Source organism: Festucalex cinctus, chromosome 17, assembly GCF_051991245.1.
Source record: "Festucalex cinctus isolate MCC-2025b chromosome 17, RoL_Fcin_1.0, whole genome shotgun sequence".
Taxonomy (NCBI): domain Eukaryota; kingdom Metazoa; phylum Chordata; class Actinopteri; order Syngnathiformes; family Syngnathidae; genus Festucalex; species Festucalex cinctus.
In genome coordinates this window covers 4,325,985-4,347,056 of record NC_135427.1, presented here as the reverse complement: position 1 = coordinate 4,347,056, position 21,072 = coordinate 4,325,985, and the positions used below count along the sequence as shown (strand labels likewise).

The following is a 21,072-nucleotide window of genomic DNA, read 5'->3' as shown; positions in this document are numbered from 1 at the left end:
CATATCGGTATCGGTCTGTTTTATTAATCTGACGGCCGATATGAGCGATCCATTTAAAACTCCGTCTTTTCGCTTCGAATGCAGCCCAGAGCGTCTCTGTCTGTTATGGAGTCCAACTCCAGCAATGTAACGCCCATAGCAGCATTTGATTGGTTAGCCGTGCAAGAGCCAGAACCAATCAGTAGTGTATGCCGTGTATCACAGTAGCCGGTCACACACGCACCCACGGACACAACGCGAGACACATGCTTCGAAGGTAAGTTAAAAGAGAAGAGACTCCGCCGATCGTTTCACCATGATAAGCTAAACACATTGAATTATGTTGTGTATTAAATGCACTATATGAATGGAGCTGCATTGCCTTGCATTGAATCCCCGCTAGCTAACAGTGGTGTGTTCAGCTTAGCATGTAGGCTAACACCCAGTAGCTAATTCGCTACTTGAACTACTCGGGGAGGGAATCACACACATTTTCACTTAATTAAGTAAATAATGTTTGTTAGAAAGGTTCCAAATATTAACAGTTGTCATTATTATATTGTCTAGTTCCATGTTAAGAGTAGAGTAACGTCATTATATTTACCTCTCGTGACGCACACATTGCATTCTGGGTCACGTCCACTACTTGTTGCATAGCGGTTATTATGCAGTGAGATGCCACAGTGACACTAAATAGCGTTTAGTTACTTTATATTGTGTTTATTTGTCGCACTGGTTTGCCATTGTGTGCCTTAAGCTTCGACGTCGATTTGATTGACAGCTCGTTGTGCACCTCGTTAAAGTCCGCTCCGTAACAAATTAAGTGTCTCAAACACCGTTTAACTACACGAACGTGTTCTCTTCCGTATGTTTGGCATTAGTAGAGAAGTGCACTAAAGTATAGTGTGCTTATTTGCTCGTTTTGTCTCTCTTTTCACGTCATGTCTGCCGTCATTTGGGACATTATCCTCTCAATGGATGCCACTAATATGTAACATCTACGGCCGTACATGGCTGCAATTAATGTTCAGTGATGTAATTTCGTTACGTGCATCATACTTTGAATAATGAGCTCGTTTGGTGTGTTGTATAACTTTCTCGTGTGTTAGTAACTATTCATGTGGACAGCTAAGATAGTGCTTGTTAATGTGAATTAGCAATGTTGCAGCCCAGTTATTACTTAGACAAGTACATCTGTGCCATTAAGTGATACAGTACAGTACAGTAGTGAGAGAATAGTGTGCCCATATACACACACGTGTCTATAAGTGTAAAACACATTAAACAGCAGAAACTGGCAGCGGTCCACCGCAACAATGTCTTTTTAACCAAGTTATTCTTACTATTATTATAACCAAGTTATTTTACTCAACCTTTTTCTGCGTTGATTGGGGCATCCTAAGTGGCAGTAAACTACATGATGAAGTGTCTTTTGACAGTTCTCTTGTAGAGAGGAGTAGCATGATATTGCTGTTCTCGATTTAAGATCCTCAGCTTATCAAAACTGTCTATATGGTAACAATAACAATAATCATAATAAGGTCTACAAGAACTGTATGGTGTTCAGGGATGAATAGTTTTTCTCATGGAATTTTTTTATTTATTTTTGCTGTAGTAATAAGTAATGCCACAGCTGATGCACATTTTGAATGACAGGGTTCCTCCTATTACTTCAAAATATAAAAATATAACATTTATAGAATAAAACTACAAGTATCCCAAATGCTATAAAAGGTAATGTCACATTGGCCCCCACATTTAACTCCCCCCGCCACCAACGTCTTATTGCAGATAGAAGGATGTAAAATGAAAAGTGCAGTGTGAGAATCCATTGTAAAGAACGGTTAGGGTTTGCATTATTCCAAAATTTGGTGCCAACATTTTAACTTTTACTGCAAATGAATATCGGCTTCAAATATCGGTTATCTGCCTCCTTGACTACCGATAATCGGAATCGGTATCGGCCCTGAAAAAAGCATATCGGTCTATCTCTATTTTCCACATATCGGTAGTCAGACGGGCGGCCATGCGTGTATGTGTACCTGCCTTTAAAATAGACTTGTTGGGGCTGTCTCGTATTTATTTTTTTAAGTAACGGTACTACAAAAAAAAAAAAATGATACCGATGATGAAACCAATGATACCGACGTTTTTGATCCCAAAAGATCGAGGTACGGTACTGGTACCATACCTCGTGCAACAGTACTCCACATCATGTACCAGAGTCATCATCAAATGAGCCAGAGTCCGGCTCAGATGAACCTGGGTCAGAGTCAGATGCCCCTGGGCAAGCCTCCAATCTCCCAAGTACAAAATCACGTCTACCATAGTCAGCCTCAGCAGGTGGAGGTGACGGCGAGCAAAGGCGATAGTGATGGAGACGGCAAGTGCGCCAAATACTGCAAGATGACGTTCAACTGCCTCAGCAACATGAACTGGGGCACTTACTTGCAATGCGCCAAGGGACTGACCGGCGTTCCTGGTATTGACTGTTGTTGCAATAGTTGCGTGTGAGCAACAAGCCACCAGATCTTCGATGGACACACCCTCCTTTTGAAGATCACGTGGGGGTCGCCATTTATTGGAATGTTTTGATAAGATGTACACGTTTTGGGTCACTGGGGACAAGTCACACTAATAAACTATTACTTTCACTTCTACTCAACATGTGTTTGTTTTGTCTTCAAACAAGGAAGTCACTCAAAGTCAAAACTTACACAACAGGAACTGGATTGTGCTCGTCTGTTTCTTTGCACTGCAAAAACACGATAAAGTACACTTGTTCTTAGTGTAAATTTACTAGAAACAAGTGAAATTATCTGCCAGTGCAGTAAGATAATTTTACTTACTTAGATTTCTTGAAATAAGAAAAATGTGTAGCTCTATATTAATCTGAAAATGAGTTTGAAACACTTATTCTAAGCAACAAATCAAGCAAATAAAATCTTAAAATAAGCTGTATGCACTTATTCCAAGTAACAAAACAAGCAAATCATTAAAATAAGCCATAAACACTTTCAATTGCATTTGGTTTGACTCAGCCTGGGATCAAACCCACAACCTTCGTGTCTGAGGGCAGACACTCTACTACTAGACCACAGAGCTGTTAGCCTGTTCACTGGAAAGAGGGACAATGAGCTTTTATTTATTTTTTTTAGTGAACATAGACTCTTAGAAAATTTTAGCTTATTATGCGTGAAAATTAACTAATTTTAGTATTTACAAACTAAGTAAGAAATAAAAGGCAAATAACCTTAAAACAAGCGTAATAATCTTAGAAATTCTACTCTTGTATAGTAAATAATTCTCATAAGATCAATAAGACTTTATGGCTTGATATAAGTGTTTAAATCTAGGTTAGATAGCTTAAATTTGCAGTGTGGTTCTCTGGAGTTCAGGAATTAAGTGTCATTTGGATAGCCCACACTGGGGGAATTAATTGTATGTGACGCACGGGGCTCGTAGCATTCAATGCTGGCAAAATTAAAGCATACGTCCATCTCCTTTTCAGTGTCTACTTTTTTGACTTTTGACAACGCCATACTTCATCACGTTTGTCGCGAGCGGCGTGTATCCCGAGAAACAAACAAAAGTTTGCAAGCTTAAGCCTGGTTCACATGACAGGAGAATTGGCCAGATTTTAGCCCCGAATTTCCCCTCCCGGCGATGGTAAGGACGCGCCGAGACGCAAGCGATAATCTTAACAGGTAATCCTGACGTGTGTGTTGTCACCAAAGCCGGTTGACGGTGACGTGCAGCCAATCAGAAAGCGAGCCAGCTTACCGGACCCGGCTCTGTCAAATGACCCTGGCTCGGGCCTAGCTACCTTTGCGCGTGCCTATTCAAAAATCGTCTATCGGTGAAACTGAATATTTTCCCACCAGTACGTATTGTCGGCAGTCCGGATGAAAGCGTCTCAGAGTCCGGAGCTGGACCGCGGTCTGCCAGTTGGGAACCCCTGGTTTAATGGATACGCGATGACAACAGATCATGCGAGTAAACAATGTGACGATGCTTGGTTCCTTGTGTTGTAACATTGACAGGGTGGAAACAATCAGGCTGGCGGAGAAAAATGTGTGAAATGTAGGCAAGGCGAGTTTATTTATATCGCACGTTTCATCCACAAAGCAATTCAATGTGCTTAACACAAGGAAATGTTAACAATTACAAGCATCGACAAACACTGCAGTTAACAATATTCACAAGCAAAACGGAAAAAAAACAAAGTAGCTTACAAATTAAATTAGTTAATAAATTTCCAAGTAAAAAAACTTAATCAAAGGTATCGGGTAAAAGCAAATGTGTTAACCTGGATTTACACTCGGGGCTGACTTCACCTCGATTGGCAGCTTATTGCATTTGTGTGCAGCATAACAGCTAAATGCAGCTTCACCATGTTTACTTCAAACTCTGAGTTTGACATGAACCGCAATGAATAAAAATTGTAATGAAAAAGTTGTCATTTTTATGTGACTAGTTATAAAGCTACAGGGGAGAATCTTTTATTATTACAAGAAAAAAAGTTGTGTATTTGACAGAAAATGGTTTTGATCCTTCAAAAGTCGTAGCCTAAAGAAAAAAGTTGAAAATGTAAAAGATTCACTTTCACTTTCTTTTCTTTTCTGGCACCGCTGGTGGAGACCAAATTAGTGGTGTGCTCCTGTTGCACCAGCTAATTAAAAAAATTGCACACGGCGATGAGGAAGTACTTCGCTATAATAGATTGGCCGTAAGACTCAACCTGTGTCTCACCTTTAAAACTTGAAGGACAAGCTCCCACTCTGCTCCAGTTCCAGATGCAATGAGACCAGGCAGTTCGAGGCATCGAGAGAAGATTCGGAACGCAAAGGGTAAGATCACGAGCTTTACTTGTAGTTTACACAGGTGTCAGCCAGACCCTTTGGGATTTTAAGACAGACAATTGTCTGCAATTTGGCATTGCAAATGTAAAGAAAAATTGATTGCCTTGAGTTCATTTGAACAGAATGTTTACTGATACCCTGGATTGGCTGGCAACCAGTTCAGGGTGTACCCCGCCTTCTGCCCCAAGCCAGCTGGGATAGGCTCCAGCGCCCCCGCGACCCTCGTGAGGAAAAGCGGTTAAGAAAATGGATGGATGGATCGATGGATGTTCATTGATAAAGGCTACTTTTGTCACAATCCCATGGAGGTCTCAGAGAAAGTGGGCGTACGTTTAGTTGGTCCCCACTTTATGATGTCATAAAGTGAGCACTCGCTCGTTTTCTCAGGTTGGGAGGGGCTGGTGCTTGGAGAGCAGAATAACCAATAATTTTTCAGAGACGGGTGAATGGAGGAAAACACCACATCTGTCATGTTTTTGGTGAGGAATTAGCATTTTAACGCGGCTAAAAAGTTGAATTCAGGAAAGAATTTAATAAATGTTTGCGTATGACAAAGTTGACCCAAGTTGTAGAGCTCTGAGGGAAAAGGTCATATCAATATAAAATGTCAACAAATTATAATTGGGGTGGGGGAGTTGAGATATTTGAAGTTAGAGTTGCAAGAAAAAAAGTTTAATTCTGTAAAAAGTCAAGATATTCTGAGAACTAACTTGCAATATGATTTTTTTTTTTTTGAAGAGAAAAGTCAAATGAAAAGCAGACACAATTCCACGTGTGTTTGTCTTTCAGGCATTTGACGCATCCTTGCCTTACTAGCCTCCGTAATCCGCACCATGTCCGCCGAGGTTTTGGACGAGGCGCCTCCTTCGTATCAAAGTGTAACTCAGGGTGACAATAGCCAGCCTCAGATGCACCCTGGTCAAGCTCCGTACCCGGTTGAACGTCACCTGTACCCGGTCCAGCCTCAGACGTACCAGGCTCGGCCTCAGGTGGTTTTGGGCGTGAATGCTCCTCCCTTCCCAAGTAGGCCTCGGGTGTACCAGGTTCAGCCTCAGGCGTACCAGGCTCGGCCTCAGGTTTTGGACGTGAATGGCCCTCGCTTCTCAAGTCAGCCCAAGCTGTACCCGGTCCAGCCTCAGAAGTACCAGACCCAGAATCAGGTGGTTTTGAACGTGAATGCTGCTCCCTTCCCAAGTAAGCCTCAGGTGTACCAGGTTCAGCGTCTGACGTACCAGGATCGGCCTCAGGTTTTGGACGTGAATGGTCTTCGCTTCTCAAGTCAGCCCAAGCTGTACCCGGTCCAGCCCCAGAAGTACCAGACCCAGAATCAGGTGTTTTTGAACGTGAATGCCGCTCCCTTCCCAAGTAAGCCTCAGGTGTACCAGGTTCAGCCTCAGGTGTACCAGGCTCAGCCTCAGTGTTTCCAGATGACGGAGAACAGACGCGATAGCATCGATAAGGACAAATGCTGCGACATATTCAATTGTGACTCCCCTGTGTGAATGACTTACTGGAGGAATATGTGTGAATTGCAAATGATTGCTGGTCTGCGAAAACTTGTTTGAACCAGTCCGTGGAGCAACCAAAGGTTGAGGTTGGGTCTTTAAGCTATGCAAACTATTATCGTTGCATGAGAAATGCCCCCCATCCCGTGAAATAAAATAAATAACATTTGGGGGTACCATCACACTTTTAAGCTTAAGGCACTCAAAGGGGGCAGCAGCGGCACTCTAAAATGTACAAATTTGAGTCACCGGGGCAATAATACACTATTTAACTTATTCAATACGTGTTCATTTTGTCTTCAAAATCGCACAAGAGGAATCGGATTGTGCTTGTGTTTTTTTTTTGTTTATTCTTTTTTCCACTGGATAATTACTATTATTATTATTATTATTATTGTTATTATTTTTAAAAATATTATTTGGAAATGCTGTTCTGGTGTATTTCCAGTCTATGTATAAATTTAACCTCTTGAAATGTACTTTATTGCACGGCAGCTAAAATACACAATGTTTAAAGCTGCTCTTTGCAACAATTTGCACCAAAATATCTTTACAATAGCCTTTTTGTTTGGACCATGGCATGCGGTATTTAGGATTAGTGCAGAGGGAACCATCGTCCGTGTGGGGGCCCATTTGTCTGTGGGCGCGGCACACATGCACTTGACACACAATATACAATATTCAAAGCTGCATATTGCAACAATTTGCCCCAAAATATCTTTACAATAGCCTTTTTGTTGACCATTTTTGACGTGATTTCCTACGGCGTGCCTGTTCATTGAACGCACCTTGAATCCACGGGAGGAGTGACTGTTGCTTTTTCTTCTGTTTCTCCACGAAAAACATTTGCTATTGCTACAAAACGTTTCTAAAACTGAGGTGGGTGAAGCCATCTTCCTGCGCCCTCCCGCAAACACGCGTGCCGCGGGCGTTTTCCACATATCGATAGTCAGACGGGCGGCCATGCGTGGATGTGTATTTTTTTTTTAATTTTAAAAAAAAAAAATTTATTTAATTTTTTTTTAGAGAGAGAAAAAAATAGACTTAGTAGGGCTGTCGTATTTATTTTTTCAGTAACGCTACTAAAAAAAAAAAAAAAAGATATACCGAGCCATTTATGACGCCAAAATATCGAGGTACGGTACTGGTACTGGTACCGTACCTCGTGCAACAGTACTCCACATCATGTACAGAGTCAGCATCAAATGAGCCAGAATCTGGCTCAGATGTACCTGGTTCAGAGTCAGGTGCTCCTGGGCCAGCCTCCAATCTCCCAAGTACAAAAATCACATCTACCATGCTCAGCCTCAGCAGGTCGACGTTGACGAAGAGCAAAGGCGATAGTGATGGAGACAGCAAGTGCGCCAAATACTGCAAGTGAACTGCAATGTGCCAAGGGTCTGTCCGACGTTTCTGGTATTGACTGTTGTTGCGATTGTTGTGAGTGAGCAATGGAAGATCCCATAGGGGTCCCCATTTATTGGAATGTTATGATAAGATGTACAAATTTTGGGTCACAAGCTACAATAATAAACTATGACTTTCACCTAACGTGTCTGTTTGGTCTTCAAAGAAGGAAGTCACTCAAAGTCAAACCTCGGACAACAGGAACTGGATTGTGCTCATCTGTTTCTTTGGTTCTCTGGAGTTCAGAAATGAAATATTTTTTGGATAGCCCAGATTGGGAGAATTCTGGTCGTGATGCAGCAGACACGTCCACGTCTAAATTTTGCTCTAGAAACGCACTGCACTACTTTTGTGTTTTCGCAAGTTGAAGGGGACAAGAATGTGCATATGAAGGAAACATTACGATGCTTGCTTCCTTTTGTTGTAACGTTGGCAGGGGGAGATGCAGAAACAAGCAGGCCGGCGGGGAAAAATATGTAAAACGTCGGCAAGGCAAGTTTATTTCTATAGCGCGTTTCATCCACAAGGCAGCTCAATGTGCCTTACAGAAGGAAAGACAATACCAACAAGCATCAACACAGCAGCTAACAATATTCAGAAGAAAATCAGAGAAAACAAAAGTAGCTTACAAATTTAATTAACTAATTAATTAATTAAAAATTAACCTTAATCGTCTTGGGGAAAAAGCAATTTAAAAAAAAAAAATTTAAACCTGGATTTAAAAGCATTTACACTCGGGGCTGATTTCACTTCTGTTGGCAGCTCATTCCATTTGTGTGCAGCATAACAGCTAAATGCAGCTTCACCGTGTTTACTTCAAACTTTGGGTTTGACGTGAACCACAATTAATAAAAATTGTTGTGAAAAAGTTGTGATTTTTATGCGAATAGTCATAAAGCTAGGGGGGAAATATTTTAATATTACAAGAAAAAAAAAAGTTGTGTATTTGACAGAAAATAGTTGTGATCCTCCAAAAGTCGTAGCCTAAAGAAAATAGTTGGAAATGTAAAAGATTTCCTCCTTTATTTTATATTCTTGCATCGCTAGTGCAGAACAAATTAGTGGTGTGCTCTTGTTGCATCAACTTATGTTATACAATTGTGCAAGGTGAAGAGGAAGTACTGAGACGAAGACTCAACCTGTGTCTCACCTGAAAAAGCTTGAAAGACAGGCTGTTACTCTGTTCCAGTTTTAGATGCACCGTCAATGTGACCAGTCGGTTCGAGGCATCGAGAGACGATTCGGAACGCAAAGGGTAAGATCACGAGCTTCCCTCCTTCTCCAAATGGGTCTTCTCTTAATGGGCTGATGGAATTTCATTCCTAACAGGGATTAAAGCAAAAAAACAAAAAGACTTAAAAAAAAATTATTTTTTACATAACTGCGGCACCTTAATATTAAAGTAATGCTTCATGATTCATATTTATGACTTTTGGATTAATCCAATTCCAAATATGTTAATGACAACAAAAAAATAAATACGTAGAATCTGTGAGCAATTGACACCCATTGAAATGCTTTTTTTTGTTTGTTTTTTTTATACTGTACACAGTATCTATTTATAGAAAGACGGACAAACAGAAAGCGAAAGCTGCATGTATGGATTATGAGCGTGGATGAATGAACTGATTTATTGAAAGTCAAGTAAAACAATTGCTCAGTTGCATTAGGTATGCTGTTCACCAGTATATTTTTTTTGTCATATTTTTACAATTACTGAGTCCAGTAATGGGTTCCAATTTTGAAACCACCAGAAAGAATGAATCGCCATTAATAAAGAAGAAAGAATTGATTAATCCCCCCCCCCCCAAAAAAAAAGCAGATTAATCACACTATTAATTAATATAGGCTAAATATTAATGTTTGACTGCCAAAAATGGTAAAATAAGTCATGTATCGTTTAAGTTTATTTTTTATTTTTTTTAGAAAAGTTGAGCTAAATTGTTGAACTTGAGTTGCATGGAAAAAATGAAAGATATAAAGTTCAGATATTCTGAGAATGAATTGGCAATATTTTGATGTTTTTTGTTTTTTGTTTTTAAGAGAAAAGTGAACGCAATTCCACTCTCCTGTTTGTCTTTCAGGCATTTCACGCATCCTCGTCTGATTAGCCCCCTGTAACGCACACCATGTCCGTCTTTCAGAGCCAGGAGGTGACTCTGGGCGTGAATGCCCCTCCCGTCCTAAGTCAGACTCAGGTGTACCAGGGTCAGACTCAAATGAGCCTGAGTCAGACGGTTCAAGTGAGCCAGGGCAAGCCTCAGAAGTACCTGGGTCAGCCTCAGGTGTCCCTGAGCCAGACAGCTCAAGTGTACCAGACCAAGCCTCAAGTGTACCTGAGTCAGCCTCAGCCATACCAGGCTCAGCCTAAGCCACGCCAGGCTCAGCCGAAGCCACGCCAGGCTCAGCCGAAGCCACGCCAGGTGACGGAGAGCAGATCTCATTGCAACCACTGCTGTTACAAAGCCTGCAACAATTGCTGTCTCGAATTCTGCGTCACCTGCTGCATTGCCACGACGGGCTCAATCCTGCAAGATTTCTGTTCGGACTGATGAATGAGATGCACAAATTTGGGTCACCGGGGCATAAGCGCTCATAATATACATACTATTTAACATACTTCAATGCCTGTTTGCTTTGTCTTTAAAAGAAGGAAGTTTACTGAAAGCCACAAATCGCACAAGAAGGATTAGATTGTGTGTTTTTTTTTAATTATTATTATTATGGAAAGTATTATTTGGAAAGCCTATCGGGGGAATTCCAGCCAGTTGTGACGCAGCAGCCATGTCTACGTCTAAAATTACCTTCTAGAAATGCACAAATACACGATGTTTGAAAGCTGCTCTTTGTGACAATTTGCACAAAAATATTTTTACAGTAGCCTTTTCATTTGACCATTTATGACAGAATGAGTAGATTAACACCTTATATCTGTTCACATTGGGTACTCCTGCAAGTCTCTGGCCAACAGTTTTCAGACTGCATTTGAATTAGAATTTCCCTCCCTCTGTCTGCAGATGTGACGTCAGTCTGAGCAATGTATATGTGAAGAAGGTCTAAGGCCCGACCGATAAGCATTTTTTTAGGCCTATGCCGATACAGATTGGCAGAAAATAAATGTACTTGCAAAAAAAAAAAAAAAAAAAAAAAAAAAACGGATCAAAATGTTTGCTTTGTTCTTGTTTTGTTACCTTATTCTTTACTGCACAACCGATTTACGTTTCATGTACAGCACTATGCATACAGCAATGCCTGTTCCGCTTTATAAATAAAGTTGAGTTGAGAGATTAATCTGCAGATTATTTAAAACGATATATAATGCATATAATAACTAGTTTTTCACACATTGGGAAGATTTTGTGTCTTTGTGTAGTATTATCTCATCTGTGGGTATGTGTTCCCACAAGATTTGTGTGTGGACATTCGTTTTTTGAAGGAAAAACACTCCCAAAGTCGATGCTAACTTCCTGTTAGCATTTTCTAACTTCCTGTTAGGTTAGAGATGTTTGAAAAACAAAGCATGTTTTGTATTTAAATATACAGTGGATGTAATTCTTAACATTGTGTATTTAGTTTTACAGTTAACTCCAACTGCGGTGTCATTAAACAGCTTAAAGAACGCTTACGAACAACAGAATAACACGCTACACACTTGCTAGTTGCTAATGCTACTCAAGCAAAATGGTGCGTTCAGGGTACTTTCACAGCGCCGGAAACTTCAGGTTTTCTTCGATAACGCCATCTGGCCCAATTGGCCGACTGTTTTGGCTGATGATTGGAGGCCCTAAGAAGGTCATGCTCACATTTCAACTCTTCAGCTGTCCTGTCAATTAAAAGCTAAAAAGCCAAAAGTGTGTGCAGTTTTATTTTTTCGGCCGCATGTGGCAGGAATGATTCAAAATGTCATTTTCTGCAGCCAGTAGCCTTAAGGAGCAGAAAGTTACAGTGGAGAAGCCATTTTGGAACTGTGAAGAACCACAAACGCTTCCCTGCGTCGAGTTGCGAAGGCATTCGGTGGTGCCAGTTAGCGGTTAGCATCAGGTAGCGACAGCTCTCCATGCGCATTTTCAGACCCCTTTGCAAGCCAAGATCCGAGTGTATGCCCGCCTTGTCAGCTGGAGTGACACCAAGCCACTTGATCTTTAAATGTGAAGCACATTTTATTTTATTTTCATGTTTTAAAACATGGTGTCAATGAGTCACTATAACACAATTTAGTAGTAATAAAATATTTGTGGGAACTGGGGTGAAGACTGTTGCTTTTGTTATGGTTTTTTTTTTTATTTATTATGGTGCCAGGCCATTTTGATTGTTTGGTGTTTTCTATCCAATGCAGGCTGGGCACATTATTGTATGCATGACGCAATAATAAAAAAATACCAAATGTAAAAAAAAAAAAAAAAGAATTCTAGAAATGCACAGAAGTTGACAAAACTAAGAAGCTCAATATGAAAATAAAAATCCACTGTGCTGTCACCAATGTCCAATATTGTTTACATTGTAAACTAATGCCATCTAGTGGCAGAAAAATGACCTCACCACACTTGTCATCTCACATCTTTCATTTTAATTTCTCTTGTATTACATGCCGCGTCTTGCGCTGACTAATGATACAAGTGCGCCTTTAAGACTCAACCTGAGCCTCACCTGGAAAACCTGAAAGACTTGCTGCCACGCCCGCTCTGCTCTACTTCCAGATGTAATGTAACCACTCTGTCCGAGGCGTCAGGAGAGTTGTCGGTGTTGAGAGGGGAGATCGAAAGCGACAGAACGCAAAGGGGTAAGAGCACGAGCTTCCTTTTCCCTCCTTCTCCTAATGGGCCTTTCGCTCGCTTCCTCCCAGGGCGGCTGATGGAATTTCATTACTTATGATTGAAAAGCCGCCAACTTTCCAAAGCAGGGGAGGAGGTGCACTTAAAATGCGCCCGTGGATGCCGACAATCGAATTTATCCTCGGCTGGAACAGATGCGGGACCCCCTCGTCTCCGGTCCCCTCGCGTATAAAAGACATTATGATTTCCAAATCCGGGTTATCGCGGAATATCTGATAGCTTCTGCCGGGGGAGCAGTCAGGGAATGTTCATCAGTGTGGAAGAATCAATCTGACTCCACTCATGGCTAATGTGTTCATAAAGGAACTTAAAATGTTCACGATTCACACTCAAGAGGTGTAAAAGAGCCGGCAGGTTGAATTCCAGGCAACCGGAGTTATTTTAAGATTGCGACCAAAAATGATGGTGCGATAAAAACAAACACGCCCATGTGAGCAATTCCAAAACAAAAACACACGATGACACATGGATACTGTCAAACACGGGTGTGGGAACTGTACGGCTATAAAGAGTATGATTAGTTTTCAAAAAATCTTTTGAGAATTGTGTGTGTCTTTATATGAGGAATAAAAATTTGAATAATCTGAGATAAAAAATGTTTTTTTTTATGTATATATTATATTTTTTTGCATTGAAACCAAGGAATAGTTGCTGTTATCAGGCAAAAAAAATAAATAAATAGTATTTGTACTAATTTGAAGACAAAAAAGTTGTGATCATCTGAGAATAAATAAATTTTGAAATCGCAGTACTACAAGAAAAAGGATCAATTTTAAAACTGAATCTGAGAATAAGTTTATAGCACTGAGAAAAACAAGTTGTAATATTACAAGAAAAGTTGCAGTCTGAGAATTGAGCTACAAAATTAAGCTAAATAAAAAGCTTTAATATGAGAAGGTTCTAATTAAGTGAAAAAGTTTAAATATTTGTTTTTTGTTGAACTCATGAATGAAGAAAAAAGTTGGAATATGGGAAAAAATAATAATTTAGTTGCACGAAGAGAAAAACATTTTGTAGGAATATGAAAAGTTAAAAAAAATTATTTTTAATTTTAATCAAATTTTTTTTGTTATGTTTAGAGCTGAGAACAAGTGAGAACAGATATGGGGGGGGGGGGGATCACTTTTTGGTGATATTTTTAAGAACTACGCTGTAGTATTGCAAGAGAAAACATTTTTATAAAGTTGCAATACAAAAATTAGGTCATGGGTTAGGTTTGTTGTTTAAAAAAAAAAAAAAAAGTCATCTGATGACTAAATTATAGTGCATTGACGAAAAGTAAAAATATGTAAAATAAGTTTGTCAAGTACTTCTTTCCACTCGGGAACAAAAGTCAAAGTGCCACAAGAATAAATACTTTGTAAAATAAATTTTGTAATTCAAGCTCTTTGGAGATAACAGTTGCATTATTACAAGAAATATAAATAATTGTAATTAGCTGTAATCAATGCATAAAGTTTTATTTTTTATTTATTTTTTATCAATATTAAAGGGCAACAAAAAATTATTTGTGGGGTTTGGAAGTTGAGATCATTGAAGTTGTAGAGTTGCATGAAAATAAGTTTAATGTATTTAAATAATAGTCAAGATATTCTGAGAACTAACTTGCAATGTTTTTTTTGTCTCAGGTTTTTCACGCATCCTCGATTTACTAGCCTCCCCACCATGTCTGCTGCCTACAGCGAGAAGGAGGCTTTGGATGTGAGGCCTCCTCCATACGATAATCCGCCTCAGGCTTACCATAGCCAGCCTCAAATGCACCCGGGTCAGCCTCAGATGTACCCGGGTCAGCCTCAAATGTACCCGGGTCAGCCTCAAATGTACCCGGGTCAGCCTCAAATGTACCCGGGTCAGCCTCAAATGTACCCGGGTCAGCCTCAGATGCACCCGGGTCAGCCTCAGATGCACCCGGGTCAGCCTCAGATGTACCCGGGCCAGGCTCAGCCGTACCAGGATCAGCCTAGGCCGTACCAGGATCAGCCTCAACGGGCCCAGGTGACGGAGAGCAGACGCGACCGTGACGAAGGCAGCAAGTGCCCCAAATGCTGCCTGAAAACGCGCGACTGCCTCATGAGCCCCGAGTGCGGCCGGGCGCTGCAGATCTCCCAGGTTGTCGCCATGTGCGGAATGTGCCTGCGCTGGTGTTTTTGTAAGTGTCCGTATTTTCTATTCCCGTCTACTAGAGGAAAAAATAAAAATAAAAATAAAAAATAAAATAAAATAAAAAAAAGAGAGATATTCCGTCACTCTTATTAGAATCAACACTGAGCCACATTGAATGGTCACGATTCAGCTAAATTCCAGAATGGAATGGTCTAGTCCAAACTACGGCCCGGGGGCTATTTGCGGCCCGCCGTCCATTTTTCAGTGGCCCGCGACATGTGCTAAAAATGGCATTTGACTCAGTTCAAATAAAATAAAAACAAAAATGTTTGGAGATTGTCAAAGTAAGAAAGGAAGGTATCGAAAAACAAGATGCTATTAATGTTTACTTTAGTTAACTAAACTAACGAAAAAACTAAAATTCAAAAGACAATTTCGTTAACGAAATAAAAAAGAAGATGCTGTTTTAAAAAAGAAATATTTTATGTTTACAAAACTAACTAAAATAAAACTAACTATAATTATAGCAAATATGTCCTTCGTTTTAGTCTTTGGTAATTAATTTAGACAAAACAGAAAAAATTATGATTTATCTTAGTAGAGTCCAGCGATGACCCAATGTTGACAGTCACGCTCATTTTTTTTTTACATTTTTTTTAATTTTTTTTATAGACGACATATTGAAAATTGTGGCGACCCAATGTTCTACAAAATGGGACCCTCTCATGATGAGTAATCAAACAAAATCTGGACCTAATTAAACAATAAGGGGCACTATGAGATACAATAGGGGACATTATGGGACACGATGGACATAAAGCAAGATGATGAGACACAATAGGGACAACAATTTTAGGATTCTAAGGAACAATAGGGTACATCATTAAAGGGATATGCTGGGACATAATTGCACATGATGGGATGTAATGAGGCATAATATGGGCCACTGTGGGACAAAACCGGACATAAATGGGACAGTGGGACACATTATGGGACAAAAAAAAAAATTGCACATGGAGCATTGTCACATATCACTCAAAAATGAACTCCCTTTTTCTCCCCAGAATCTTCCGATCCTGACCCAACTTTTCCAGGCTACATCAACACCTTCGATATCTTTTGCTTCTCGGATGCCAAATGCCATCGTCCATCCATCACGGATGCGATGAGAAAGAGGGGTGAGGTTGGGCTGTTGTGTATTTAAAGAATAGTTTCTTATTAATATAGGATTGTTTTTCACGCAAAGCTTGTGTGGTGGATTTTACTTTTAAATATAATAAAATAGGAAACAAGACTTCTTTGTTTTCAATCCGCTGCCGCTGTGCCTTCTTTTTCATTTCATACATATGAATACAAAATAAAAAAAATAAAAAAATAAAGACACAGCCGGCAGATGATAAAGTGACACACTTGGACGATTTAAAGCCAGACTTGTTCGATGAGTGACAGCGCCGAGGAGAGCGACTTGTCGTCGCGGAGGATTGTGGGAAAGGCGGCGTCAATGATCTCAGATGGATTTGGTGTCAGGAAACATAAAACTAATTCATGGCCCGCATCAGCTTGATCCTGACCTTGTGGCAGTCGCCGAGAAAGATCATAAAAAAAAAAAAATACGAAAAAAAGGAGTGAAACTGTCCAGAGCTGGCGGCCACATGTGAGCAGATGATAATGTCTTTTGGCTTGGTGATGCAGCATGTGGCGCATTGCCGACATCTTGTTCCAAGTAACGTGACAAAATTGTATGTTTGTACATGTTGATCAACAGTCTCCTGAATTGATTTTTTTCTGGTTCTGAATGTCCAAGAATGGAAAAAAATAAATAAAAAAAACTCACACTCAGGCATCCCCTTTTTTAGCCACCTTCTTTTTTTTTAAGCAAAAATTGCCCATATTTTACTTTATTACAGGACAGAATGTTCTGCTCAGGGCTGTAGTAAGAACGAAATGGTCCACTTTAGGCTATATTCCAGAAGAAAATGGTTCAGTTAGGGGTGGGTGCCAGAATGGAATGTTCCACTTTTGGAAAGATGCCAAAATGGGAGGTTCCAGATTAGTCTGCATCTAAGAAAAGAATGGTGCATTTTGGGCTTTTTTCCAAAATGGAATGGTCCACTTTAGGATAATGGTCGAGATTAAGGCTTGTTCCAATGGTTCACATTTATCTTATGACCAGAATGGAATGGTCTGCCTTGGGCTGTATTCCAGATTACACACGGTCCGGAATGATCTAGACTAAGATTTATTCCAGAACTTTGAGCTGTATTCCAGTACAAAATATTCAAATTTAGACTATACTCCGGAATAGAATTGTCCAACTTAAGGCTTTTTACCAGAATGGAATGGTTCACTTTTGTTTATGTTCTAGACCGGTATGATCTCGACGAAGATTTATTCCAGAATAGACTCATCCATCTTCAGACTTTTAACCAGAATGGAATTGTCCACATTCAGGATGTATTCCAGGCCGGAATGATCCAGACTAAGATTTATTCCATAACAGAAGGGTCGAATTTAGAATATTCTGGAATGGAATCGTCCAAATTCAGGCTTTGTACCAGAATGGGATGTTCCACTTTTGGTTATGTTCTAGACCGGAATTATCTAAACCAGGATTTATTCCAGAATAGAATGGTCAACTTTGGGCTGCATTCCCGAACAAAATGGTCCAATTTAGACAATATTCCGGAATGAAATCGTACAAATTCAGGCTTTTTACCAAAATGGAATGGTCCACTTTTGGTTATGTTCTAGAAAGATCCAAATGATTCTGGTAGCATGACATTATAATCTAGTTTAGGTTTCTATTCCAGAATGGAATGCTCCACTTTGGATTCTAGATTCCATGGTTCAATTTACAGTATTTTCCAGTTGGAAATTGTCAAAATTGGGTTCTATTGCTGAAAAGACTTGTTTACTTTAGTCTAGTTTTCAGAATGTAGTGGTTCAGCTCAGGTAAATTATACGACACATTAGTTCACAATTCAGGCTTTTATCTAGAAATGGAATGGTCCACTTTAGGCTATTGTATATTCCAGGACCAAATGGTCTCGTCACAGGTGTATTAAAAAAAAAAAAAAAAAGGGGGGTGGATAAAAAGGGTTTCAATTTAGGCGATAATGTATAATGAAATGGCACACAAAGGCTATAATTCAAGAACAGGGATATATTCCATGAGTGTTATCACATTCTTTGTCAAATCAGTAGGATTAGTGTTCAGTGTAGAACTTTAATCAGCAAATCCCAGGCGCAAATGTCAGCAATTAACATGGTGAACGTTTCAGTTAAAAGTAAAGCGGACAAGTATGGAACGTTTGCCGCAAAGGTCACAGTCTTCACACACCTTTTTTTTTTTTTTGTTCCTTCCTGTAATTTTGCATTTCTCTTAATTTTCTCCCATTCTTGTGTGGCCTACAAGTTGACGCCGGAGTCACAATAAAGGGGTGACATTTCCAGCAGACAGATTAGGGCTTCACTCCAATTAATTTTGCTTTCCCCCCGCGTTAAACAGACAATCAGGCAAAGGCAAAATGTCATGGAAACAAACGAGGAGTCGCCGTGTGGTTGACAATTACTGCCAAGCACCTCACAAATGTCAATATGTTCAAGTGTGGACAGTGCGGGAGATAGATGACGGGAGAAGGTCTTGTTGGCTCGTTTGAGGCAGGTTCCAGGGTGCCACGATATGCCAATTCAAAGGTCAAAGGTCCCAAGGTTTTGGACAGGTGACATCACTTGATGATTTGTTATGCATGGCTAACGCGTTTGACCATGTCAATATGACGGCTAACCCAACTACCCACGTCGACGGGATGAGTAACACTACTGATCTTGTCAATGTGACGACAAACAATAATGACCATGAACGTGACAACTAACCCAAGTGATTATGTCAATGTGACCAATAATGTTCCTGACCATTTCAATGTGACTAAATCATCAATGGGATGACTGAATTAAATGACCATATCAATATGATGACTAACTCTACTGACCATGTGAGCGTGACAACTAATACTATTGATCATGTCAATGTGACAAGTAATGTTACTGACCACGTCAGTGTGTTGACGAACAATGCTAACCCTCATGTGCTCATGTCTTACTGACCAATACGATGTGACTACTAACTAACACTGTTGATGAAGTGAACCATTCTGTTTTGGAATGTAGCCTAAACTCAAACATTCTGTCCTAGAATATAGCTTAAAGTGGACCATTCGGATGTGGAATATAGCTTAAGTGGCTCATTCCACTTTGGAATATAGTCTAGACTGGACCATTCAATTTCGTTATGGAGTACAGCCTGGGACCATTCTGACCTGGATTATATCCTAAAGCAGTGGTGGGCAAACTCAGGTTTTGGATGTATCCCTGCTCCAACACAGCTGACTCCAATCAACAGGATCATTATCAGGCTTATGCAAAGCTTGCTGATGAGGTGGTCATATATCAGCTGTGTTGGAGAAGGGAAACTTCGGAAACCTGGGGACTGTGGGCCTCAAGGACCAAGTTTGCCCACCCCTGCATTAAAGTGACCCATTCTGACCATAAACTGGAAATTTTTGTATGAAATTTAGCCTAAAGTTTAACGCTTCATTCTGGAACGTAGCCTAAACTGGTACCTTTCCGTTCTGGAATATAGCCTAAAGTAGACCATTCCGTTCTGGAACATAGCCTAACCTGCACCATTCACTTCTGGAGCACGGACGAACATGACAATCTTGTCCTGGACTTTAACATAACGCGAGTCTAAACTATAGAATTCTGTTCTGGAACATAGTCTACAGTCGTCCAATCCATTTTGGAATGTAGCTGAAACTGGACCATTCATTTCTGGTAATACAGCCTGACAGGACCATTCTGTTCTGAAATATAGCCTAAAGTGGACTATTCCATTGTGGAATAAAGCCTAAATGTCACAATAATGGTGCAAAAAAAAAAAAAAAAAAAAGGTTTTGTTAGCTGGCTGTTTATCAAAGTGGTGGTGGTATTGTGGATGTGGGGTGTTGATGAAACACACCTCCATCTCTCAGGTCGCTTTAATTACCTTCCCGTCGCCAAGAAGCACAGCTGGCGTCGGCCGTGATTGACTTGGGCCGCCGCCAGCCGCTACGCAATTTGTCGCGTATAAACGCAACAAAAGTGACGGCTCATTACACCCGTGAAATGAACACGGCGGAAGCGAGCGAGCGAGATTCCGCCGCATCGTCGTTCCGTCGCCAGCCCGGAAGTCTTTCCCGGCCTTGATTCACTCGGCTCGGCGCTAAAACAAACAAGTGTTTTGTCTTCCCCGAGATGCAACAACACAATAGCCGCAGCTAGCACAGATGCACATTCATTACGCTGCCGTAAAAAAAAAAAAATAAGATTTTTTATTTATCATTTAACTGCCGCCGAGGACGTGTAAAAAGCAGAATACGGCACACTGGAGGTACGCTTAAAGGCTCGCAAAGTTTGCGACGACCTTCAAGACTTTGAATGTACTTTTTTCTCTTTTTCCACCACTCTTAACACCTTCCTTCTCCTGGAACGACGGAAATGAGAGATTGTTTTTTGTTTTTTTTTCCAGTCAAGTCGGTGAGCGGTAGGAAAAAAAAAAAAAAGCAGATGACATTTCATCACCATGGATACGTCTTCAACGTTAGCTAGATGGGAACATTGTGTGAGCACTTTACAGATGTACAGACAGGCCTGCCCACATCTGAAAGTCCTCAGTCCATCATATTAAAAACTGTAACACCACTGATACTTTGGTACACTATAATTCATTAAATTAATTGCAGCACTTGAAAATCAAAATGTGGTATTTATGTTTCACCTATAACTTTACATTAATTATCTTTCTTGTGTTTATTTGTTCCACCCCTCATTTATGAGTAAAATGTTATCCCCGTCATCTGTCCTAGAAAAAAAAAAAAAAAGTGCTCTTATTTTGCCAGAAATGTCACTCTTGACATTATTAAACTTGTAGTCATGCATTTGATGTTGTCACCATGCAGTGAAACACTGTAAGCAGCAGCCAAATTATTAATAGTGTACCTACACAGTCGCAGCACGGGAGGATTGTTTTTTTTTCATATGTGAGTAATCTGCAAGTCATACCAATCATAATGCGGCGATATATTGTGTTTTTGGTTATTTTAGGTTTCTCAATGATGTATTTTTCTATGTACAGAAACTCCTGTTACAGAAGTAGACCAATGCTGTTAGCCGTTAGCTGCTACGTTAGCTGCCGTTAGCTGCTACGCTACAACCAATGGTAGTTTAGGTGTGTTACGTAGGGGCTATGTTGCTCACATTGTAATTTTATTTAAATGCAGGAGCGAGTAAAGAAAGGCTACAACAAGCACAGCTTTCATTGGAAGTAACTTTTAGATGCTTAGC

The 21,072-nt window shown here is 40.2% G+C and overlaps 2 protein-coding genes across 2 annotated transcripts; both read left to right on the top strand.

Moving 5' to 3' along the window:
• The first annotated feature begins 8,913 nt into the window (after nucleotides 1-8,913).
• LOC144004863 (uncharacterized) lies at nucleotides 8,914-11,808 on the top strand. The gene is made up of 2 exons (XM_077502512.1): nucleotides 8,914-9,008; nucleotides 9,838-11,808. The coding sequence occupies exon 2, from the start codon at nucleotides 9,883-9,885 to the stop codon at nucleotides 10,303-10,305; it is 423 nt and encodes a 140-aa protein (XP_077358638.1). The 5' UTR covers nucleotides 8,914-9,008; nucleotides 9,838-9,882; the 3' UTR covers nucleotides 10,306-11,808.
• Nucleotides 11,809-12,462: 654 nt separating this feature from the next.
• LOC144004862 (uncharacterized) lies at nucleotides 12,463-16,527 on the top strand. The gene is made up of 3 exons (XM_077502510.1): nucleotides 12,463-12,533; nucleotides 14,214-14,734; nucleotides 15,753-16,527. Coding segments are annotated over exons 2-3 (486 nt in total). The 5' UTR covers nucleotides 12,463-12,533; nucleotides 14,214-14,250; the 3' UTR covers nucleotides 15,755-16,527.
• The last annotated feature ends 4,545 nt before the right edge of the window (nucleotides 16,528-21,072 follow it).